Genomic DNA, 26,365 nt, shown 5'->3' with positions numbered 1-26,365 from the left:
GGGAGCGGGGAGAGGGGAGTTACGGTTGGGAAAAGGGGAAGGGAAGGGACATGGAGCGGGAAACACCAGAGAGACATTCTGTGGTGAACTCAAAGCATATTGAGTTTTTGTAATCATACATACAAATATAGACAGCTGGTGAATCAATACACTTTCAATAACTACAATGTCACGAATAAACTCTTCTCGGGCTTCTAGCCAGGTACGGGGTTCAATTATAACTGATGTTTTGATGATAAACTCTGCGATCTTCATCAGGAATGATGCCTGTGTACGTCTAGACCAGCAGCAATAGATTATACACTGAGTCAGGTTTTAATGTTAAAACCACTACCTTTAGTAGTATATACACAGTATATAGAAACTTAAACAAGATAAACAAAATTTAATAGCGTATGTATAACCATCAAGCTCAGGAAGTCTTAAAATGGTAAAGTAGAAAAGTTCAGTGATCCACGTAATAAACGATGGGAGAGAGATACAGTCGGCCCTCCTTATCCACAGATTCCGTATGCGCGGATTCAACCAACCGTGGATCGGGAAAACCCTGAAGTTCTCTCTCCAGCACTCATTGCTTGAGCATATACAGATTATTTTTTTCTTGTCATTATTCCCAAAAAAATACAGTATAGCAACTATTTACATAGTATTAGGTATTATAATCTAGAAATGACTTAAAGGTACAGGCAGTCCCCGGGCTATGAATGAGTTCCATTACTGAGTCAGTCTTTAAGTCGGATTTGAAATCAAAACAGGTACATCTGGTATTATTTAGCATCAGTTAGTCAAACATTTTTTCTTAGTATATAGTACATATTTTACCTTTCTGTGCATATAAAACACTTAAGAAACATACGTATTTCAATAATTTAACCACTGTGTTGCTTAGTAATAATTGTAGCTTTCATCAGGGCAGGGCCTTTCACATTCTCCATTAAAATTACTCCGATTGTTGACCAACTGTAGCCTAACGCTTTTCCAATGACTGATGGCGTATCACCTCTTCCCGATCGCTTTATTACTTTCATCTTATTTTCAATCGCGATAATGATTATTTTCGTGAACAGAAACACTGCGGATTCAGAGCTTCACCGCCAGGTCCTAATGTCCACCGCACGGAGAAATGTGAAATAAAGTCCGGGGTTCTGCTGGGTCCTAAAGACCACCACACTAATCCATGTTAAATAAAGGACTTGAGCATCTGCAAATTTTGGTATCCGCAGGGGGTCCTGGAGCCAATCCCCCACGGATAAGGAGGGCTGACTGTATTTGTAATCCACGCTGTAATGTAGAGAAAAGGTAAATACGGAGTATTCCACAGGTTCCACGTCCGCAGCAGCCTGTGACTGACGTCATAGTCCCAGCTCACTCAGCTGCTCTTAAAGTAACACTCACAGTACGACCGCAGGCTTCTAACAACCTGTATTCCGTCCCTGATTGGTTAGTCCTCATCCAATCAGTTTTCTGCTGTCCCACCCTGCTTACAATCAAATTCCAGTTCTTACTTTGAGGGAGACATTTGTCTTTGCTGAAATTCTTTTCCTCTAGCTTTATCTCAATGGCTTCTCTCACCAGGTCATCCCAAAAGCCATTGGCATGGCATAGTAATTTTGTGTCTAACTCAGTCTTATGGCCATAGTGAATATAATGATCTGCTACCGCCAATTTCTCCAGATAACCCAAACGGATGCACCTTCTATGCTCGTTGATGTGGGTTTCCACCATGTGTCCCGTCTGGCCAATATACGTTGCTCCACATTCACAAGGAATCCTGCAAACGGCAATTGTCCTGAGTCCCAGATCATCTTTGATGTGCATAAACTGTGATTTGAGCTTCCCTGGGGGTTTTTGGGTGGTATTAAACCGGTATTTCTTCAGGACCCTGACAGTTATTAGCTTTAGTTGTCACATGTACCAAGAAACATCAAAACCATCTCCTTCCTTTTTACATGTCCATCGAAATTTTTCCCGACACTCACTTAAAATAAATGTTCTTGGTTCACATGAATGCTTAGACATTTGTGACTGGTGAAGCTAATTATTTACAATTCCAAGTTTGGTGCACAATGGATTGTGTCTATTATGTGAATTCAGGATTTTTCACAAAGAATGAAAGATTTGAGCCGTCTTGGAGGTTGGATCGGAATTATAGTCCATTTCAGGTTATTTCTGATAATCTGCAAATAAATGTCATATGTCAGATACTGCGAATATTCTGAAAAAGTAATGTCAAACTGTGGATTCATATCTGAAGCTTTAAATAAACATAATGTCCAAAATAAAACAAAATGCAGATGCTGAATATCTAGAAACAAAAGCACAAATTGCGAGAAGCACTTGGCAGATAGCAGCATCCATGGATACAGGGTTAACATGTTGGTAACACACGAGATTCTGCAGATGCTGGAAATCCAGAGAAACACACACAAAATACTAGAGGATTTCACCAGGTCAGGGAGCATCTATGTAAATGAATAAACTGTCAACATTTTGAGTGGCGATTGTATCCTGGGTTTATTCATTTCCATATATGGTGGCGGACCTGCTGAGTTCCCGGCATTTTGAGCGTATTAACATGTTGATGAAGTGTTCACAGTTTCTCATTAACACATTAACTGTCTCTCTTTACACAGATATTGTTCACCAGCAGAGTTTTCCAACATTTTCTGTTTTATTAGTCTAGTGAAGGCCAATTACATTCACCAATGTTGACTCCGATGGACTTCAATCTGCACAGCTTTGGACAATCCTTTCTCCGGTTGTCCCATGAATTTTGTGCATCTTGATAATATTGAGCTGATGCATAACATACACATTACGCTGTTCCCAATAAGGAGGACAGATTCTAAGGAAGAGCTAATTGGAATATGACTGACCAACAATGTTCAGGAGAATATTAAGTTGGAGGAAGAAACACACAAGGAAGCAAAAATTATAGGTAGACCTGAAGATTGGGATAAACGCAGAATCCAGCAAAGAAACTGTGTGGTGATTTCTTTTGAACTTATAGTCCCTTAACATCTTTGGACTATTTTTACTGTGCCCATGGTCTGTTTTTTTTAATCAATTATGCTATTGTTTGCACTGTTGTAACTATGTGGTTTTGTGCAGGTCTTGTAGCTTTAGTTTTTGGTCTTGTTTGTCTGGTGGATTTGGAGCTCCTTTCCGGGGAACGCGCTAAAACAGTAGCGCAATATTAATACGCAGCAGCCTCTCCGGACTCTGGATTGGGGATTGTCAATCATTATGTGGATTTTCTGGTGTAGTCTGTTTTGTCATATGCTTTTGTGATATCATTCTGGAGGAACGTTGTCTCATTTTTTAACTGCATTGCATTTGTGGTTTCTAAATGACAATAAACTGAATCTGAATGATGACATTGGCAATAAAAAATAAACTGAGGGCAAATTATTGAGGAATATATTTCATATTCCTCAAAGGTATATCGCAAAGGTATACAAAAGAAAGACTGGTTTAAGTGAACAGACAGTAGTTAGAAAATGAGACCCAAAAAAACAATGATGGGCAGTGAAGAAACAGCAAAGGAATTAAACAGATTTTACATGATGAAACTATTGAGCACACAGACAAGACCCTGATGGCCTGTATCCTCGGTCCGAAAAGTTGTGGCCATTGTATAGTGGATGCGCTGTTTATAGATCTCCCACAAATCCTTAAGTTCTGAAGAAGAACCAAAGGACTGTCAACAGAAAGGGAGACAAACTGGTTTTGCAAATAATGGTCAAAATGACTTAATTAAGGATGAAATAGCAGCACAGTAGAAACATCATAATTTAAACAAGCAAATTCAGCAAGGCTCCTTGAAGGGAAATAGTGTCAACCTCCTTGGCACTCTCTGTAAAGCTTCCACACCTTCCCTATAATGAGACAATCAGAACTGAACACAATACTTCAAGTGTGTTTGAACCAGTTTTAGAGAGCTGCAACATTATCTTGTGGCTCTTGAACTCAATCTCCCTACCACTGAAAGCCAGCATACCACAGGACTTCTTAATCAACCTATCAACCTGAGCTACAACTTCGAGGGATCTATGGATCTGGACCCCAAGATCCCTCTGTTCCTCCACACTGCTAAGAACCCTGTCAATAACCTTGTACTGTGTCTTCAAGTAGCCTCTGAAAGTCCAACCCATTGTGAGAGTTGGAAATGGGTAAGGCTGGCCAACAGGGTGAAGCTACCTATACAGTGAATACAATAGATTACAGAAACATTGATGAATTCCAAGGGAGGGTTTTCACGGTCTATGCTCTACTGGGAACTAACGGCCCAATAAGAAGAAGGAATGCCTTCAAGTTCAATTTTCCAAAATGTATCATTTCATACTTCCCTTGATTGAACTTCATCCGGCACTTCTCCACCGAACTTCACATCCCTTTATAACCTACATCAACCTTTGATACCATCCAGAACACCTCCAGCCTTCATGTCATCTGCAAACTAATTCACTTCTCCTCTTTCTTACCCAAGTCATTTATAAAAACACAAATTGTAGGGAATCTCTGCACAACAATGCTGGTCACCAACCACTGGGCAGAATACATTCCATCTACTACAACTCTCTGCCTTCTGTGGACATGCCAATTCTGAATCCATGCAGCCAAGTTTCCATGAATCCCATGTCTCATGGCTATCTGGATGAGCCTAACATGGAGAATCTTGTCTAAAGCATTACTAAAAGTCCACAACAGTGCTCTACCTTCATCAATTTGTTTTGTTACTTCCTCAAAATCTCAGTCAGGCTTGTGAGGCATGAGCTGGCCCTCAGAAAGCCACGCTGACAATCCCTAATAAGTCTATTTGTTTCCAAATGCTCTTAAATCCTGTCCCCAAGAACCCTCTCCAAAAGAGTGTCCACCACTGACATAAGAATTCATCTAGGAATTTGAAAAAATTCTCAACCAGAGACAAGTGGAGCAAAGTCAGAAGATGAGTTGTAGTTGGAATTTGCAGGAGGCATTTGACAAGGTGTTATGGTTTAGTCATAAGTCCTGTGGCCTTAGGAGTCCCAAAAGGGTTAGAGATGGAACCACAAATGCTCACAATACATATTAGGGAGTTGGAGAAAAATTTGTGAACGTACAGTAGCCAAATATGCAAAGAATTAAAAACATACGGGAGGTAAGTTGCAGGGCAAAAGGGTTCATAACATTTTAGGTAACATTTGGATATTAAACACACAGCACATATTTTCCTCGTTTGAACATATAAAATCATTGCAACACACCAATACTGTATTGCTGAATCAGTGGGAGCCCTGGGCTTGTTTCCCTGCAACAAGACGGTCCCATCGAGGGGTGATGGGAGAGAGCGATACTCAAAGGGGGGGTTCCTTATGTCCAGTCTATTCCGCAATTTAGTTTTCGTGGGTCTCAGCATTGCTTCTGTCCCACTTACTCACATTTTTTCCGCTCAAAAAACTCAATGGGTTTGCTTTAAGTGCAGGGTGCTTGGACTCAAGGTATTGAAGCAGTTTTGAGGGCTTCATTGCTTCATTAGACAGCCTCCGGGCCCAAACTCCAGCTTCCCGCCCGCCTGCCGTCAGACGCCTTGGCCAGGTGCGGCTGGTCGTGGGTGGGGTGAGAGGACAAGGTAAGGGTCGGAGGTCCCCGTGCCGGGGCCGCAGCGGTCGCAGTCTGGAGAGAGTGACCGAGCGAGCGAGAGTGCGACAGGGCACGCGCGCCCGTGCACCCCCCCTCCCAGATGTCGGTAGCATCTATCGGCCGACAAAAGTTTGGCTCAAGGGATGACTTTCAGTAGATCGCAGTGAGGTAGCTTTTCTGCTACTTACGAAACTCTGAGCCCGAATTAGGTCATCTGCAAATATTTTAGCACCAGGTTTCCCACGAACATTCGGTGTGCTAAACAGGTTTAGAGGCGGCGCCCATCTGTCCACACTCCAGGCCAGTAGCAACGGCACTTCTCGCCAGCGCGACGAGGCGGCCGGTTACCCAAGGCCAACCACTGATCCCTGGCGCTAGGGTATCACTGCGTTTAGGCAACTGATGACCTTGTGTGCGTTCAAGTTCAACAGTGGGTGTGACAGGGAATGAGGAAAGATGCAGCTGACTCATATCATTTCATTTTGCCAAATCATATCATTTCCTCACGGCCCGGTAGCACACGTTTTGCGGCCCAGTGGTTGGGGACCACTGATCTATGGAACTCTACGGAGGCAGATTTCTTGGGTATTTTTAAGATTGAGAGAAAGTGCAGTCTGATCAATGCCTTATAAATTCTCAGCATCACGTCCTTGCTCTTGCATTCTAGTCCTCTCAAAACCGCATTGCTATTGGGATGAATTATTCAGCTTTCAACAAGGAGGGAACCTGACATAGAGAAAAGGTTTAAGCTGAGTAATGTTCTTAGCATTTCCTTCTCCAGTAGACCGGTTGGTCAAAAATTACCTGCCTGTATGTGAACATTTCAGTTAAGACACAGACATACTGCAGCCACTGCAAGCTGACGTGAGCCAGATACAATATAAAACTGCAAAAGATACCAAATTGGCTGTGTGAAAAATATGAGAGGTCACTTGAATGTACTTACTTCCCCCACTTTACTCTGCTCTTTCCTCGTCTCTGAGAGTATTTTCCTCACCTGTGAGAGGCTGCATCACCTTTCCATCTCCATTGTGATTCTGCAGAGGTAAACAAATTATTGTAATCACCAGTTTAGAAAATCACATTTTGTAAGTGTTATTTGATTTGTCACTGTTTTGTCACTCTGTCTATGAGAATGAATGTACACATGGTATTTCCCTTATGATGTCCTACACTGACTCTCATCATTATCATAAATGGCACAAGGACTCTGTGATTCCCAAAGTGGGGAGAACTCTCATCATTTCACCTTTGGTCACCTGCAGATTCATCGGCTGGTAACATCTCTGCCTTCCTCCGTCAGCTGAATTATGAAAAATGTTCCTTCATGGATATAATCGTTAAATCAGTCTCTATTACTGTGATATTTATTATTGCTCCATTAGTAGAGACAAACCCTCCTGAAGCAACTGACAGTCGAAACAACTTCCATGATCTTCTCAAATCACCTTCCACGTCACTCTCCATCTTCACATTAGACTCCCAATGTTGTCCCACATTCCACATTCTCATCATGTTTATCTGGGATTTCACCAGCCCAAAATAGAAATATCTATCAATCAATATCACCAGTGACAGCTTACCTGAAAGCATCCTGTCTTATCATCCATACTCTTCCTCATCAGCCCTGGTTCTGCCAACCACACTGTGCAGCACTGACTCCCCAACATTACACCACGTTATTACTCCTCCCCTCCACAACAGACACATCACATCATCTCAACTAGTTTCTATAACACCATAAGACACAGGAACAGAATTTCCTATATCCATCAAGCCTTTGATCATGGCTATTTATTTTCCCTCTCAACCCCATTCTCCTGCCTTCTCTCTATAACATTTGACGTCCTTACTAATCAAGAACCTATCAACCTTCATTTTAAATATCCCCAATGACTTCCCTCTACAGATTACCGTCTGGCTAAAGAAATTTCTCCTCATCTCTGTTAAAGGGATGTCCCACTGTTCTGAGGCTATGCCCTCTGGTCTTAGACTCCCCAATTACAGTATAGGAAATATCCTCTCCACATCCTCTATACCTGGGCCTTTCAATATTTAGAAGGCTTCAATGAGATCTCCCCTCATTCTTCTAAACCCCAATAAGCACAGGACCAGAGTCATCAAATTAGCCTCACATTTTAACCCTTACATTCCTGGATGTTTTCTGAGATTTGGGGACCAAAACTACTCAGAATCTTCCAATGAGATGGAAAAGAAGTCAACCATGGTGAATAGTGAAATAGACTCAATGGGCTGAATGGCCTAATTCTTCCCTTAGTCTCAAGGCCTTATTAGTAACCTCGGTACTTAAACACTTAACGCTTCAGATGCCATCAGCTGATATTACCGTTAAACATGCTTTGCAACTGGTGAAATTATGCATTGTTTCAAGATAAAAATAATGTGCATGGAAAACATAACAGGACATTAGTTGAATTAAATTGCAGTCTGTTTACATTATGATTTCAATTTTAATTCTGCAATTATAATTTAATACATGTGCCTTTTAAATATTTGAGAGATATTATGTACTTACCCTGGGGCTTTGAATGGTCTGGTTACCTATCAAAAACAAAAACACAAGAAGTACTGTGAAATTATTTCTAGTAGTGATGAGACAGCCAACAGAGGAGAGGATAACACCCTGACACAATGGTGCCAGGATAACAACCTGTCCCTCAATGTCCAAAGAACAAAATAGCTGATCGTGGATTACAGGAGGAACGGAGACAGGCTCGCCCTGATCAACATCAATGGGACTATAGTTGAGAGAGTGAGTAGTTTCAAGTTCCTCGGGATACACATCACTGAAGATCTCACCTGGACTGTACACACCGCTGTGTGGCAAAAAAAAAGCACAATAGCGTCTCTTTCACCTCAGATGAACAAAGACGTTCGGCATGGGTAACCAAATCCTCAAGACCTTCTACAGGGGCACCATTGAGAGTATCCTGACTGGCTGTATCACCACCAGGTACGGGAACTGCACCAACCTCGATCGCTGGGCACTGCAGAGAGTGGTACGGACAGCCCAGCGCATCTATGGGTGCAAACTTCCCTCCACTGAGGACATTTACAGCAGCAGGTAGGTAAAGAAGGCTGGGAATCTCATTGGGGACACCAGTCACCCCAACCATAGACTGTTTCAGCTGCTTCCGTCTGACAAACACTACTGCAGCATTAAAGCCAGGGCCAACGGGTTACGGGACAGCTTCATTCTACAAGCCATTAGACTTATAAATTCATGTCTGTACATTGCAACAGTCATTACACAATGTGATAAATAAAGTATATCGGAATCAGAATCTGAAAAAAAACAAGAGCTATGTAGAAGGGAAGAGTTAGATTGATCTTAGAGTAGGTTAAAAGGTCGACACATCATGGGCCGAAGGGCCTGTACTGTGCTGTAATATTCTATGTTCTATGCACACAGTAGTTCATTCACATACCTGTTTCAGGTCTGTTTTTGTTCCACAAAACATATGCCACGATACCACCAAGAATTACAACCAAAATAATGGGCACAACATAAAAGGCAACTTTGGACAAGTTGGACACTGCTTCACATTTCACATCAGCTTCACATTTCACATCAGCTTCAGCACTCCCTGGTTCAACCTGTTTAAGATTCAGTGTTTCACATCTGGGGAAGATATAGAAAAACGTAAATCGATATAAGTACCCGCGATAGTTGCTCAAAGTTTAATTATAATAAATCTGTTACAATTGATCTGTTATTGAACTCCCAGTCGATCAGAAAAAATTTCAACAGCCAATGATCTACAGCATATATGTCAAACTCAAGGCCCGCGGGCCAAATCCGGCCCACGGTGGAATTATCTTTGGCCCGCGAGATAATATCTAATTACTATTAAAGCTGGCCCCAGTAATCGAAGCGCCTATGGCGTATGATATGGCTAATGCTGAGTTTATTCAGGTACCAGGTTTTCAGGGTTTTTACTGTTTATTCGGCAGTCTTCTTCATAAGAAACGGAATTTGTAAAGTGAAACACTTTGTAGTTATAGCAGAGACTGAAACACATGAGAGCAGGCTGAAAAAACGGAGGCAACGAAAGCTGCGTTCGCACGCGTCCGACTGATCCGGCCTGCATGAAGCTGCATTTTGCTCAATCCGGCCTGTGACCTAAAATGAGTTTGACACCCCTGATCTACAGGATCTTTCACTTCCATCTGAGTGGGGAGACAAGGCCTTGGTTTAACATCTCTCCCGAGACACTGCACTGCAACGACAGCCTAGATTCAGGGGCACAGGTCTTGAAAATTGGACTTGAACCACAACCTTCTGAGTCACAGAAGGTGCATCCACTGTGCCAATGTCGACTTCTGTAAAAAATGTTAAATAAAACAATCCCAGGTATAACAGAAAACCTGATCTGATAAAGTAATGTAGACATTAAGGGGCAGTTGAGTCCCTTTGTCTGTGTAATGTTGTAGGGTCTGGTCTGTTGGGAAATGACCAAAAGACCCGAATATATAAATAAATGGAAAGGGAAGAGAGTTGGCAGTTAAAAACGACCAGTCAGAATGCAAACAGACAGGAGGAGTGAGGTGGCTGGAGTTTGATAACGTCATTCTCAATGTTGAGAGATTGCCTGTGTTTTAATTCCCTTCTCTCCATGTTCTTGACTAAAACTGGAGCAGGCTGTGTGCACAACTCAACTCATGGAGAATCACACACATACACACGATTCTGCAGATGTTGAAAATATTCAGCAAAATGCTGCAGGAACTCAGTGGGTCAGGCAGGGAATAAACAGTTGATATTTTGGGCCCAGACCCTTCATCCAGACTGCAAATGAAGTGGGCAGAAGCCAAAAGAAGAAGGTCGGGGAGGGCAGGAGTACATGTTAGCAAATGATAGCTGAGATCAGGCGAGGGGGAAGGTGGTTCCCTACGCTTCCCCTTTCTTCAATGATCCACTGTCCTCTCCTATTAGATTCCTTCTCCTTCAGCCCTTTACTTCTTCCACCTATCATCCCCCAGCTTCTTACATCATACTCCCCCCCCACCTTTGTATTCTGACGTCTGCCCCATTCCTTTCTAGTCCAGATGAAGGATCTCGTTCCCGAAATATCGACTGTTTATTCCCCTTCATAGATGCTGCTCGATCTGCTGAGTTCCTCCCACATTTTGTGTGTTGCTCAACAAGTCAACATTTTTTCTTGCTGTAGAATGTTTGTAAAAATGTATTTAAGGATTTTTTGTAAATCAGTTTACAAAGTTATGTGTAAACTATGATTATACTTGAGTTATGCAGAGAATGTATGATATACGTATGTTTTCATTTTTAGGTTTTTTTTAGAAATACCTAAAGTGGAAATTCAGCACCTAAACTGAAACATACGTACACTCAGTGGCTACTTTATTAGGTACACCTTCATATAAATACAACTGCAAAGAAAGCACAACAGAGCCTCTTCTTCCTCAGGAGTCTGCAGAGTTTCAGCGTGTCATCAAAAACCTTGGCGAACTTATGTGTGGTGGAAAGTGTGCTGGGGATTCTCCATTTTGCAGCATATGGAGTAGGTCACATTTCTAGTGGCTCTCTCTCTTTTAATATATTTTATATCCCACTAACAGATCCCTTTTAGTTTTGATGACTTACTACTTCTACTGAAGGATTTATTATTTCTACTGAAGGATTTACGACTTAATTACAATGGCCGAAAAAAGTCGTTCTGGTATTGAATTGAGAAGCGGCAAGACTTTCCCTGAAATGGAACAAACCAAGAAAACGGAGTAATCTGTTACACTAGCGGGAATATTTTCTTCAATACAAGACATGAAGTCGGAATTCGGATCGCTTAATATTAAAATTGATAAGCTGACCGGTTCAAACAGGAAGCTCGAAAAAGCTATTTCTACGATTCAAGACTCTCCGAAAAACTTGGACTCTCAACTTCAAACACTTCAGCAGACTACAAACCGAATCGAGAGTGAGCATGATCTATTCAAGCAAACTATTAAAGATCAAGGAATGAAGATATCGTCAATGGAAAAGAAAATCAATGAAATTACCTCGAAACTATCTAAAACGAAGAAAAGAATGGTTGATTTAGATAGTAGAGGGCGTTGGAGGAATCTGCGTATTCTGGGACTGCCTGAAAATACTGAAGCTGGCGATCTGTTAAAATTCTTTTCAGATATGCTGTACTCACTTTTCAATGAGACCCTCAAATCTAACCCCTTAATCGACAGAGCTCACAGAATTCCATTCTCTTGGCGTTCAGCCGAATTACGTCCTCGAGCAGTTGTACTTTCTTTGCATTATTATACAACTAAAGAAGCTATTCTTCGAGAAGCCAGAAAGAAACGGAAATTATTCTTTAATTCAACACAGATTCGTATAGTTGAAGATTATCCTCCCGAAATCTTTGCCGAAAGAAAGAAATATCGAGACATTATGAGTGAAATGTATAAATTAGATTTAAATCCCTCCCTTCGCTTTGCAGCAAAGCTGATAATTTTTCCTGAAAAATCTCAATCATTGAGAAATCTACTCTCCTCAGGAGGGATGGGAGTATATTAAAAACCTTAAAGTTAACCCTACTGAATAAAATACTAAGGTTACACCGATTATTCAATAGGCAATTTTGAAGTATCTGCTGTATGAGTTGCTTATGGAGCTTTTGCGTTAAGTACATGCTATATCTTATTCTTTGGTATGGGACATGGTTGATTTAATTTTTTTTACCTTATTAATAATTAGTACATATATAACTGTTTTGTAGGGAACCTTTATAGTATTGTACTTTAGTGGTCCGTGTAGGACCTGTTGTGTATTAATCTTTTTATTTCTTTTATTTGTTTCAGTACTTATAGCTTTAGGTCTGTTATATATATATATATATATATATATATATATACTCACTTTTTTTTCCGAGAGGAAGAATATTGTTTGTAACATTATTTGCTTGGATTTATTCCTTCTTTTGAATATGTGTTTAAGCTACTTTAGATGATTCTAAGATGGCCATTGTTGATTATGTTTTTATTAATGTTAGACACAACATTATAGTAGTTGAACTCTGTTTGTGCCTTTTATTATGGCTATTTTCTGTGGGATTTTTGCTTTTTTTATATATGGAGCTGCAAGATGGAGAACAGGGTCAAAGGTTATTAGTTAGCATGGGACCAGCCTATCGGTTCCTTCATTTCTATCTGTTGGGAGGGGGGAGGGTCTATTAGAGTAGGTTCTTTTCTTGATTGGGCAGTTCTTTTGATGGATTTCTCTTTCATAAATGCGTCACTCCTTCTGGTTGTACCTGCGCCTTTTGGTTTAATCTGTACTTGCGTAACATTTCTTTTATATAATATTAAACTCAATTTTAAACATGGATGTTAATAAAATTAATATAATATCTTGGAATTGGAATGGTGTCAACCACCCCATTAAGCGTAAAAAGATTTTTAAGAAATTAAAAACACTTAATGCTGGTATTATTTTTGCGCAAGAAAATCATATACGAAAACAGGATGAGGATAGATTTTTCCGCATTTGGAAGAGCCTTTATTTCACTTGCTGTCGGATAGTAAAACAAGATGCGTTTCTATATTTCTTAGTCCCAAAATCCCTTTTGTACACCTTAATACTACTACTGATTTGATTGGAAGATATTTAATTGTTACTGGTTTATTATGCGAGCAAAAGGTAGCTCTGGTGTGTGTATACGCACCTAATGTAGATAATTCTGATTTTTTTAAAGAAACTTTTTTCAGAGTTACCGAATCTCAATGAATATAAGCTGATCATGGGTGGTGACTTTAATTGTTGCTTAAATCCGGCGATTGACAGGTCATCAACCAATCCGTCGCTTCCTAATAAAGCGGCAGCTTGTATTAACTCTTTTTTATTAGAATATGGCCTTGTCGATATTTGGAGATGTAAACACCCTAATGATAAAGATTTCTCTTTTCTCACACGTCCATCACAAATATTCTCGAATTGATTACTTTTTTTTTAGATACACGCCTGTTAAATTCCGTTGTTGAATGTGCGTATGACACCATTGCGCTTTCAGATCACGTGCCTTTAAAGTTAAATCTTAAGCTTCCGGATAGATTTTTGAAAATCTCACAGTGGAGATTGAACCCCGTATTGTTACGGGATCCAGCTTTTGTTAATTTTATTAAGGAGCAAATTTCTATATTTTTTGAATTTAATACAACTGAAGGAATGTCAAATCTGGTTATATGGGACACCTTGAAATCTTTTCTTAGGGGACAGATAATCTCATAATCAGCAGCCTTGAGAAAGAAAACTAAAGCGGAATTGTCAGTGCTTATTAATAAAATTAAACAGATAGATAAAGCATATTCAGTTAAACCTACTGAAGACCTATATAAAGAAAGGGTCGAACTTCAATCACAGTATGATTTACTTCTGACCCTACCCATTGAACAGCAAATTTTTAAATCTAGAAGTTTATTTTATATACATGGGGAAAAATCTGCTAAACTTTTAGCGGGTCAGTTAAAGGCTGGGATGCTCAGAAGACAGATTTTAAAGATTCGCCGACCAGATAGAACAGAAACTTTAGATCCTTATGAAATTAATAAGATATTTATGGACTTTTATTCTAATCTTTATAAATCTGAATTCTCTGATAGTAATATTACTATGAATAGATTTTTGCAAAGGTTAAACATACCTCAAATTTCGATTCAAGATGCTGATATGTTAGATGCACCTATTAAACAAGAGGAGATAGCCAAGGCTATATCCTCTATGCATTTAGGTAAAGCTCTGGGACCTGATGGTTATACGGTAGAATTTTATAAGACCTTTTATAAAATGCTTATACCACATCTTCTTCAAACGTTCACCGATTCTACATCCTCTGGGAAACTTCCTAAAACTTTTTATGAAGCACTAATTTCATTGATTCCAAAAAAAGGAAAAGACCCACTGGAATGTGTATCCTATAGACCTATTTCTTTACTGAATGTAGATTTTAAAATCCTCTCTAAGACTCTAGCAAATAGGCTTGAGAGTATCTTGCCTAATGTTATCTCAAACGATAAATCAGGATTTATTAAAAATAGGTACTCACATTTTAATATTCGAAGATTATTAAATATCATTTATTCCCCCTCAGCCAAAGAATCTGAATGTATTGTATCTTTGGATGCAGAGAAAGCCTTTGATAGGGTGGAGTGGCTTTATCTATTTCAGGTTTTGAAAAGGTTCAATTTTGGTCTAGGATTTATTTCCTAGATTAAATTGATTTATCATGCCCCAGTAGCTGTGGTTCTAACAATCAAAAGTCTCCTTACTTTAGATTATATAGAGGTACCTGTCAGGGCTGTCCTCTTAGTCCTTTATTATTTAATTTGGCTTTAGAACCACTTGCTATTGCTCTTAGGGATTCTAATTCTGTGCAGGGTATTAGGAGAGGGGATAAATTACATAAAGTTTCGTTATACGCAGATGGTTTATTAGTTTACATTTCAAATCCTAAGAAATCTATTCCTTCTATGTTATCTATATTTATGGAATTTGGTACTTTTTCTGGATATAAACTTAATTTACATAAAAGTGAATTATTTCCTATTAATAATTATGTTGATTATTATGATTAAATACCTTTTAATATTGCCAAAAACCATTTTACTTACCTTGGTATCAAAATTACAAAAAATTTTAAAGACCTATATAGGTATAATTTCTTCCCTTTAGTTGAATATACTCAGCAAGCGCTTTCCAAATGGTCACCTATGTCGATGTCATTGATAGGTCGAATAAATGCTATAAAAATGGTTATTCTACTGAAATTTTTATATATATTTCAAGCAGTTCCCTCTTTTGTTCCAAAAACATTTTTTGATAAAATAGATTCTCTGATTTTGTCTTATGTTTGGAATAATAAAAGCTCTAGAGTGAATAAACTTTTATTGCAAAAATCAAAAAAGATGGAGGACTGGCTTTATCAACCTTTAGATTTTATTATTGGGCAATTAATATTCGTTATATTACTGTTTGGATTTATGATATAGATGACCAAATTCAGTAGTGGGGTTTTCGTTAGCTTCTTTATTAGGAGTTCCTCTTCCGTTTTCGCTCTCCAGAATAGGTAGACAAGCTCTTAACCCTATTGTTAAACATACTTTAAAAATTTGGTTTCAATTTCGTAGATTTTTTGATTAAATGATTTTTTATTTTCTAGTAATATTTATTCTAATTTCTTTTTTAAACCATCAACTTTGGATAAGGCTTTTCTAACATGGAAAATTAAGGGAATAAAAACTTTTTTAGATTTGTTTTTACAAGACTGTTTAATGTCTTTTTCACAGTTAATGGATAAATATGATATCTCTAATACACATTTTTTTCAGATATTTACAGGTTAGGAATTTTTTACGTGATTTTTTACCAAATTAGCCCTTGGCCTGCTCTTTAAATTTGTCTTATGTTATTTTTCAGTTTAAACCTTTTCAAAAACGATTAATAGCTATCATTTATAAACAGTTAATGAATGCTCGTATGTCGCCTAATGATAGGGTTCAACGCACCTGGGAAGTAGAACTTCAACATTCACTTTCAGATAATCAATGGAGTAAAATTTATTATTTAGTCAATAATTCATCTATCTGTGCACGCCATATTTTAATTCAGTTTAAGATAGTCCACAGGGCCCATATGTCCAAAGATAAATTGGTGCATATTTTTCCTAATATATGCCCTATTTGTTACAGATGTAACGCAGAAGTGGCTACTCTAACCCATATGTTTTGGTCATGTGTAAGTTTAAATAATTTTTGGAGGGATGTGTTTGGAATATTATCTAAAGTTATAGATATGGATGTTCAACCTAATCCACTTACAGCAATTTTTGGGATTTTCCCAGAGGAAGCAAGCAAAGTGTCTGCTTCCGCTCAACATGTGATAGCTTTTTCAACTTTACTGGCTAGGAGAGCTATTTTGTTACACTGGAAAGAATCTCACCTGCCTACTGTTTTTTATTGGCTCTCTTCCATCATGTCATGTCTAAGTTTGGAGAAAATTAGAAGCCGGACATTTGATACATCCTTTGATTTTGAACAAGTCTGGCGACCCTTTATTCAATATTTTCAATGATTTAGTTCATCTTTATTTAGTTATTTATTTTTCTTTATTCTCTGGAGAAAATCCTTATCCATGAAGGTTCGGAGATGACTGGAAGGATGTGTTTTTTTTTCTCTCTTTTTAAAGTTTATCCTCAATTGGACTGCCCAATCTTTCTTTTTCTTTCTCTTTTTTTTTTGTTTCAGTTTAGTTAGTGGGGTTTTTCTTTCTTTATCAATAAAATTTCCAATCTTTTTTTACTATTGCTATGAGGAGTTGTAGTTTCTTTTTGACCATTGTGTATATAACAGCATAATATATTACCTATTTGATTTTGACATTATATACTTTCTGTTTTTACTATTGCTGTTTATATGTCTTTTATGTTATCTGCTTGTTAAACTCCTCTTTCGATTTGTATATTCTTTATTTGAAAATCAATAAAAAAGATTGAAAAATGAAATGAAATGAAAGTGTGCTGACGGGCTGAATTCCGGCCTGGTATGAGAACACCAAAGCCGTTGAGTGGAAAATCCTACAAAAGGTAGTGGATTCAGCCCAGTACATCACAAGTAAAACCCTCCCAACAATTCAGCACATCCACATGAATCGTCGTCACAGGAAAGCAGCATCTATCATCAAAGATCCTCACCACCCAGGCCATTCTCTTTTCTCGCTGCTGCCATCAGGTAGAAGGTACAAGAGCCTCAGGGCTCACACCACCAGGTTCAACAACAGTTACCACCCCTCAACCATCAGGCTCTTGGACAGAAGAGGATAGTTACACTCAGTTAAGGACTCTTTTATCTTGTTACGTCATGCTCATTATTTATTGGTATTTATTTATATCTACATTTGCACACTTTGTTAACAATTCCTGATGTTTACAGTTAGTTACAGCTACAGTCTGTAGATTTGCTCAGTATGCCCACAAAAGAATTTCGGGGTTGTATGTGGTGACATATATGTACCCTGATAATAAATTTTACTTTGAACTTTCAACTACATCTGTACACCTACAGCAGCGAGAAAAGAGAATGGCCTGGGTGGTGAGGATCTTTGATGATAGATGCTGCTTTCCTGTGACGACGATTCATGTGGATGTGCTGAATTGTTGGGAGGGTTTTACTCGTGATGTACTGGGCTGAATCCACTACCTTTTGTAGGATTTTCCACTCAACGGCATTGGTGTTCTCATACCAGGCTGGAATTCAGCCCGTCAGCACACTTTCATTTCATTTCAATTTTCAATCTTTTTTATTGATTTTCAAATAAAGAATATACAAATTGAAAGAGGAGTTTAACAAGCAGATAACATAAAAGACATATAAACAGCAATAGTAAAAACAAAGTATATAATGTCAAAATCAAATAGGTAATATATTATGCTGTTATATATACAATCATACGGCAGCAACTGAACGCCTAAAAGCATGCAGACAAGGTCAAGAGGTTCAGTTGCCGTTCAGACCAAACCTCAGAATGGGGAAGAACGATGAAGAAATGTCACCCAAGTGACTTTCACCATGGAGTGATTGTTGGTATCAGGCGGGGTGATTTGAACATCTCAGAAATTGTCAATCTCTTGGGATTTTTATGCAAATCAGTCTCTAGAGTTCACAGAGAATAGTGTGAAAAACAAAAAAAAAAATCCACTGAGTGGCAGTTCTGTGGGCAAAAAACATCTTGTGAGAGAGATCAGAGGAGAAAGGCCAGACTGGTTCACGCTGACAGAAACTCAATTAACCATGTTTTACTACAGTGATGTGCAGGGGAGCATCGCTGAATAATCAACACATCCAACCTTGAAGTAGATGGGATAGAGCCGCAGAAAACCACGACCATACACTCAGTGGTGTCGTCATTAGGCAAAGAGGTACTGGAATAAAGTGGCCACTCAGTGTCTATGACAAGTACAATGTAAAACTTACTCGCAATAGCTTCACAGACACGGAGCATCAGAGACACCAAATTCACAATAAAAAAGCCGAAGGGCCTGTAATGTGCTGTACTATTCTATGTTCTAAAACATCAATTAAACAGATTACACACAGGGTTTACTGGAATGAACACAATTAGTAGAAAGACAGAGCAGCATTGTTTCCGTAGTGTGGTTACATAAGGATGAAGAAAAGTACTTCTCATCTTTTGCAGACCTGTAAGGAACACCACACTCTCCAAATTAAATGAGTCTGCTAATTTTTTTCATCTGGGAGTTGCTGCCTAAGTACAAAAGCTCCCAGTTATTCCTGAAATGAGAGACTTACATTTGGGATACAGAAAGGAAGATCCAGACAATGAGACAATTCACTGAAAGATCTGCCACCCAGGACAAGGCAAAAGGAGTGAAATACTTTCCAAATGTACATCAAAGGGCCAGGCAGTTTCTTTAGTTCCCTCTAATTAAAGAAGTGAGAAACATAGAAGAGTGTTTTCAACCAGGTTCTAACTTGTTAACAGTACATTAGTGTAAATGATTAATTGTTTCTGAAAGGCAGATTGTGAAAGATTCATGATTGAGGTTGGGGCAACTCGGGATCAATTCCTGAGCTGACAGTTAGGAGTTTGTACGATCTTCCCGTGACTGCGGAGCTTTCCTCCGAGTGCTCTGGTTTCTTCCCGCAGTCCAAAGATGTATCGGTTGATAGGTTCATTGATCATTACAAGTTGTCCCGTGATTAGGCTGGGATTAAATAGGAAATTGTTGGGCAGGGCAGCTCAAAGGGCCAGAAGGGTCTACTCCACGCTGTACTTCAGTAAATAAATAAAAATGGCTTATTGTCATTCTTTAGTGCACAAATGTGAAGGAGGTCTTTGTTTCTCCAGTCCTGCTGAAGGGTCTCGGCCTGAAACATCGCATATACTCTTTTCTATAGATGCTACCTGGCCTGCTGAGTTTCTCCAGCATTTTGTGCGTTGCTTAGAGTTCCAGCATCTGCAGATTTTCTCGTTTGTGAAAGGAGAATAAAATGATTGTTACTCCAGATTCGAAATAGCTTGGAAAAAAAAGGCATAAATTCTGCCCCAATGCCTTATGGTCATGTGGTAGGTCTTGGGGAGAATTGGGTTGCAGGGGATAATAAATCAGCCATGACTGACTGGAAGAGCAGACTTGATAGACCGATTTATCTAATTCTCCTCTTACGTCTTACGTTCTTAAAGAACATAATAAAGAAATAAAAACACAATAAATATAAATATAAAAGCAATCCTACAAAACACAATGTACAAGTAACTGTTACACACACAGACTGATTATATGTACATAAAGTGATGCTGGGTGACGTGTATGTAGTAGTGTGGGGAGTGGTGGGTTGGGTTAATGTGGAGAGGTGTTGATCAGACTGACAGCTTGGGGGAAGTAACTGTTCTTGAGTCTAGTGGTCCTGGCATGGTCGCTGTGTCGCCTCTTCCCTGGTGGTTTGGGGCAAAAAGAAAGGAGGTATTGAGAAAAATTAACAAGAGGTGGTACTTTCTGAACATGGATACCGTGGAGTCTGAGGTACTTACACTGTCCAGCTCTTACACTCTTCAGTTGTTGAAGCTTCCCTTGAAAATGTTCCGTCAGGACATTTCTCACACACTGTATCATTGAAAGGTGTTCCTAAAACACACAATTAATGTTATTGTGGGTAACTTATAAAGCTGTAATACCAGTGTCAGAGAGATCTTGTTACTTCTTTCCACATTCCTCTTCAAATAGTTAAATAAATGTGCAATTCCACTTTCAACTGTTATGAAGTTGTCACCTGCAGCATGTTGAAAATATCAAAGAATCCACTTCACTGAGTAGTTCTCAGTGTTTAAGAACAGAATTTTTGAACCTGTTTTAACATCCACAAATACCTTCAGTCAATTACTAGGGTCTGGAAAAATACCCAAGCTTCTCGGTCACACCACTGTACAAATAACACTCCCAACTCCGAGCAGCACAGGAAAGGAGTTTATAGTGTTTTCATTTCAAGTCAAGTCGTCAACTTTTATTGTCATTTCAACCATAACTGCTGGTACAGTGCATAGTAAAAATGAGACAATGGTCTTCAGGACCATGGTTTACACGACACAGTACAAAAAACTAGATTGAACTATGTAATAAAAAGAAACAGAGAAAGCTATACTAGACTACAGACCTACATTGGACTGCATAAAGTGCACAAAAACAGTACCAGCATTACAATAAATAATAAACAGGACAGTAGGGCAAGGTGTCAGTCCAGGCTTCGGGTATTGAGGAGTCTGATAGCTTGGGGGGAAGAAACTTATATAGTCTGGTCGTGCGAGCCCGAATGCTTTGGAGCCTTTTCCCAGATGGCAGGAGGGAGAAGAGATTGTACGAGGGGTGCATGGGGTCCTTCATAATGCTGTTTCCTTTGCGGATGCAGTGTGTAGTGTAAATATCCGTGATGGCGGGAAGAGAGACCCCGATGATCTTCTCAGCTGACCTCACTCTCCGCTGCAGGGTCTTGCGATCCGAGTTGGTGCAATTTCCGAACCAGGCAGTGATGCAGCTGCTCAAGATGCTCTCAATACAACCTCTGTAGAATGTGATGAAGATGGGCGGTGGGAGATAGACTTTCCTCAGCCTTCGCAAAAAGTAGAGATGCTGCTGGGCTTTCTTTGCTATGGAGCTGGTGTTGAGGGACCAGATGAGATTCTCCATCAGGTGAACACCAAGAAATTTGGTGCTCTTTACGATCTCTACTGAGGAGCCGTCGATGTTCAGTGGGGAGTGGTCGCTCTGTGCCCTCCTGAAGTCAACAACCATCTCTTTTGTTTTGTTCACATTAAGAGACAGGTTGTTGGCTCTGCACCAGTCCGTTAGCCGCTGCACCTCCTCTCTGTAAGCTGACTCGTCGTTCTTGGTGATGAGACCCACCACAGTCGTGTCATCGGCGAACTTGATGATGTGGTTCGAGCTGTGTGTTGCAGCACAGTCGTGGGTCAGCAGAGTGAACAGCGGTGGACTGAGCACACAGCCCTAGGGAGCCCCGTGCTCAGTGTGATGGTGTTGAAGATGCTGCTCCCGATCTGGACTGACAGAGGTCTCCCAGTCAGGAAGTCTAGGATCCAGTTGCAGCAGAGGGAGGTGTTCAGACCCAATAGGCTCAGCTTTCCAATCAGTTTCTGAGGGATGATTGTGTTGAATGCTGAACTGAAGTCTATGAACAGCATCCGAACGTATGTGTCTTTTTTGTCCAGGTGGGTTAGGGCCAGGTGGAGGGTGGTGGCAATGGCGTCATCTGTTGAGCGGTTGGGACGGTATGCAAACTGCAGGGGGTCCAGTGAGGGGGGCAGCAGGGTCTTGATATGCCTCATGACAAGCCTCTCGAAACACTTCATGATGATGGATGTAAGTGCAATGGGACGGTAGTCATTTAGGCAGGACACTGAAGACTTCTTTGGCACGGGGACAATGATGGCAGCCTTGAAGCACGTTGGAATGGTGGCGCTGCTCAGGGAGATGTTGAAGATGTCAGTGAGAACATCTGCTAGCTGGTTTGCACATCCTCTGAGCACTCTACCAGGGATGTTGTCTGGTCCAGCAGCCTTCCGTGGGTTGACCCTGCACAGGGTTCTTCTCATGTCAGCCATGGAGAAACACAACACCTGGCCATTCGTAGGAGGGGTGGACTTCCTCGCCGCCACGTCATTTTCCGTCTCAAACCGGGCGTAGAAGTTATTCAGCGCATTTGGGAGGGAGGCATCACCTGCACAGTCAGGTGATGTTGTCTTGTATTCGGTGATGTCCTGGATGCCCTTCCACATGCACCACGTGTCACCGCTGTCCTGGAAGTAACTGTGGATTAGCTGGGCACGTGCACGCTTTGCCCCTCTGATGGCTCGGGACAGTTTGGTCCTTGCTGTTGTTAAAGCTGCCTTGTCGCCTGATCTGAAGGCGGAATCACGGGTCCTCAGCAGCACACACACCTCTGCGGTCATCCATGGCTTCTGGTTGGCACGTATAGTGATGGTCTTGGACAGAGTAACATCATCAATGCACTTGCTGATGTAGTTGGTCATTGATGCTGTGTACTCCTCTAAGTTGGTAGAGTCGCCATCGGTTGCAGCCTCCCTGAACATGTGCCAGTCAGTGTGCTCAAAGCAGTCTTGAAGAGCAGAGATAGCTCCTGCTGGCCAGGTTTTCACCTGCTTCTGAACTGGTCTGGAGCGCCTGACGAGCGGTCTGTATGCTGGGATTAGCATAACAGAGATGTGATCTGAGTATCTGAGGTGGGGGTGGGGCTCTGCCCGGTACGTGTCAGGGATGTTTGTGTAAACCAGGTCCAATGCGTTCTCCCTCCTCGTTGCAAAGTCCACATACTGATGAAATTTAGGGAGTACTGACTTAAGATTCGCATGGTTAAAATCACCGGCAACAATAAACGGACCATCAGGGTGTGCCTTCTGCAGTTCGCTAATAGCCCCGTACAGTTCACAGAGCGCCTCCTTAGCATTAGCGCTGGGGGGAATGTAGACACCGAATATAAGGACAGAGGTGAATTCCCATGGCAAATAAAATGGTCTGCATCCAACTGCCACAAACTCCATGGTGGATTAGTGTGTGGGCCTCTGTCAGCTGAAGAATTTGCTCACACTTTGGAACAGCAGCATGAGAAGAGGCCAGATAAAGCAATACCAAAATACTAATGATATCAGAGATGAGGAGGAATTTATTTAGCCAGAGGGTGGTAAATCCATGGAATTCATTGTCACAGATGGCTCTGGAGGCCAAGTCATTGGGTATATTTAATAGGTCTTTGTTTAGTAAGGGCATTGAAAGCTACAGGGAGAAGGCAGGAGAATGGGATAATAAATCAACCATGATGGAATAGTGGAGCAGACCCGCTCGGCCAAATGGCCTAATTCTGCTTTTACCTCTTATGTCTTATGGTCTTACATCAAGCTGTTTAACAAAGAACTGGAGTAGAACCTCAGACTTTCTGTGGTCAGGAGCACGCAGTCATGCAATAAGATGGGCAATAGAGGCTGAAGGTTGGTTCCCTAAGGTTGTTATAGCCAGGGGTGGTAATGGGGACAAACTCCCACTACCTATTAAATGCTCCCAATGCTGTGTGAACCAAAAAGCCTCTGAAAACCAAGTCTAGCTCCTGGCCTTCACTTGTGATTTAGTTACTAAAACTAGCAGAACTGTTTCTACTAACAGAAGGTGCAAAGGCAGGTTATAGGCAATTTAAATCCAGTCGCTTAGAGCAGATGGGGCTAGTCAGCCGAGACTGGCAGCTCATCTAGGAGAAGGAAAACTCTGATCTCAAGCTTCCACTGCTTTGTGACCATACCCAGTCATGGGGAAGGCTTCGGGAGTAAATCCAGAGCTGGAGCACTTAGGGCAGTCCAACATTAAGTTCAATGCTGACTGGCAACTCCTGTGATGCTGCTGGTACCAAACCGTATCAATCTCCGCCACTCCTTTAGATTCATCAGATACATGGAGATGGGGAGCTTGCTACATGGACAACAGCTTGCTCTCCATGTTGTACTGCCCAGGCTTGTATACCTAGACAGCTAGGACACAATATTCATGGTCAACTCTGATCGACTGAGGCCTCAGGCTCGGTGGCTAAAACTCAAGCCTGGCCAATAGTGGGTAAAATGGGAAGTGGGATGAATTAGCTTCTTAAAATACAAATCCAAAGACCATTCCAGTTACACTCAAAGAACTAACAGCAAGCTGCCGTTGCCAGTAGGGGGCCTCAGGCAGCCATCCTCACAGCAAACTCCAGTTGGTGCCAGTGATTTCAATTTCCCCTGTCCTGCCCAGGGCACAGCACTTAGTAACGACACTCCATCAACCTACCGTTCTCTTTAACTCCTTCACCAGGTGGGCATTCTGTGTGCTTTCTGGCCATCTGACAACCATCAATGCAATAATACCCTTCCCTGGGCTCACATATCGTATTGCGAGTGGCAGTACATGGTTGTTTAATTTGAAGTCCCCGCTCTGTAAACAGAAAACACACATGACGTCAATGTTGAATTACAATAAACTGCTTCTGTTTCAACTTAGACAGAAGATATGAAACTGAATCGGGATTTGGTTGCTGAACCCCTAGTGCCTGCTCTGCCATTCAAAAAGATCTTGTATCTCAGCACCTCTCTCTTGTAGTAACCTCACATCAATCAAAAATATAAAAATATATAACTCTTGATCTTAAACACGCACAGCTAGTGAGTCTCTCAAAGTAGCTGTGTTCTTACACTGAGATTGTGCCCGCATGTTCCACGTATCCCAGCAAGGGAAAATGTTATTCCTGTTAGTCCCAATAAGAATCTTTAAAGTGTTGTATAATCATCTCTCACTCTCCTTCTAAATTCTAGAATAATATGGGCCCTGTTAATCCTTCCTCATAAGACAATTCCTTATTCCAGGAATTCTTGTTGTCCTACCTCGATTAAAAATATGTCCATCTTTTGGCCAAGACACCACATATGTACACATCCCAGGTAAGTCTCAAGATAAAATACATTCCATTCTTCTATTAATCAAAGACGATTAATAACTTTATATTCCACTTACCATGTCACCCATACAGTTAGCCTATCCATATCCTCTCATTAACTCACACTACAACCTGCTTTGTATCTGAAGCAGCTTATTCCAAAGGTTGCAGATGTTGGAAAATTAACATAAAAACAGGAATTGCTATAAATATTCAGCAGCTGCATAACAACAGTTTTCACAACAAATGCTAATGATAATAAACCTGATTACCAAGCAGTAGTAAATCAAGGAATTGGATTTGCTGTGTTGTCTAGAAAACGTTTCACCACTCATCTGAGAGGCTTCTTCAGTTCTATTCCATTGTGGTAGTTTTCTAGCTTATAAACTCTGTGAGTTGTTTAAAGGTATAGCAATCACACAAGAGTTGTTAAGATTTGTAGAGTTCAAAAGAGGGTCATTAGTCTTTGCCTTGCACAAATGGAGGTGTGAAATGTGGAGATGCCAGGGTAGAGATGTTAGGACTGTATTGTAAGTAGTTACTAGGTGGTGTCATACGCCCTCTGTTCAGGGATGGGTTTTTCAATTTGACAAAGATGGCTTCTTTAACCCCTGTACGTACTGGCTGTGTGGTGAAAACAGCACAACAGCACCTCTTTCACTTCAGACAGTTGAAGAAGTTTTGCGCGAGTCCACAGATCCTAAGGACTTTCTACAGGGGCAGAATTGAGAGCATCCTGACTGGCTACATCACTGCCTGGTATGGGAACTGTACTTCCCGCAATCGCAGGACTCTGCAGAGAGTGGTGCGGACAGCCCAGCGCATGTGAACTTCCCACTATTCAGAAGAATTAGAATCAGATTTATTATCACTGGCATGTATCATGAAATTTGTTAACTTAGCAGAAGCAGTTCAATGCAATACATAATATAGACAAAAAAGAAGAAAATACAATAATAAATAAATAAATCAATTACAGTATGTTTATATTGAATAGATTAAAAATTGTGCAAAAACAGAATATATATTAAAAAAGTGAGGTAGTGTTCACGGGTTCAATGTCCATTTTGGAGTCGGATGGCAGAGGGGAAGAAGCTGATCCTGAATCGCTGAGTGTGTGCCTTCAGGCTTCTGTACGTCTTATCTGATGGTAACAGTGAGAAAAGGGCATGCCCTGGGTGCTGGCGGTCCTTAATAATGAACACTGCCTTTCAGAGAC

The 26,365-nt window shown here is 40.6% G+C and overlaps 1 protein-coding gene across 2 annotated transcripts in view; it reads right to left on the bottom strand.

The window, feature by feature from the left end:
• Positions 1–26,365, bottom strand: part of LOC140718521 (uncharacterized) — a 182,864-nt gene that overhangs the window by 129,911 nt on the left and 26,588 nt on the right. Inside the window, exons 7-12 of one of the 2 annotated variants that reach the window (XM_073032475.1) lie at positions 24,504–24,647; positions 20,198–20,291; positions 9,072–9,265; positions 8,159–8,184; positions 6,569–6,659; positions 314–2,177 (exon numbers count right to left, since the gene is read on the bottom strand). In XM_073032475.1, the coding sequence (XP_072888576.1) occupies positions 6,579–6,659; positions 8,159–8,184; positions 9,072–9,265; positions 20,198–20,291; positions 24,504–24,647 (539 nt within the window). In that variant the 3' untranslated portion in view covers positions 314–2,177; positions 6,569–6,578. Of the gene's footprint in view, positions 1–313; positions 2,178–6,568; positions 6,660–8,158; positions 8,185–9,071; positions 9,266–20,197; positions 20,292–24,503; positions 24,648–26,365 lie in introns of those variants that run through there. The other variant, XM_073032474.1, reaches the window with a different exon arrangement.

This window comes from Hemitrygon akajei, chromosome 29 (genome assembly GCF_048418815.1).
Source record: "Hemitrygon akajei chromosome 29, sHemAka1.3, whole genome shotgun sequence".
Lineage (NCBI taxonomy): Eukaryota > Metazoa > Chordata > Chondrichthyes > Myliobatiformes > Dasyatidae > Hemitrygon > Hemitrygon akajei.
The sequence above is the reverse complement of the archived record's forward strand: the minus strand, read 5'-3'. Positions and strand labels throughout refer to the sequence as shown.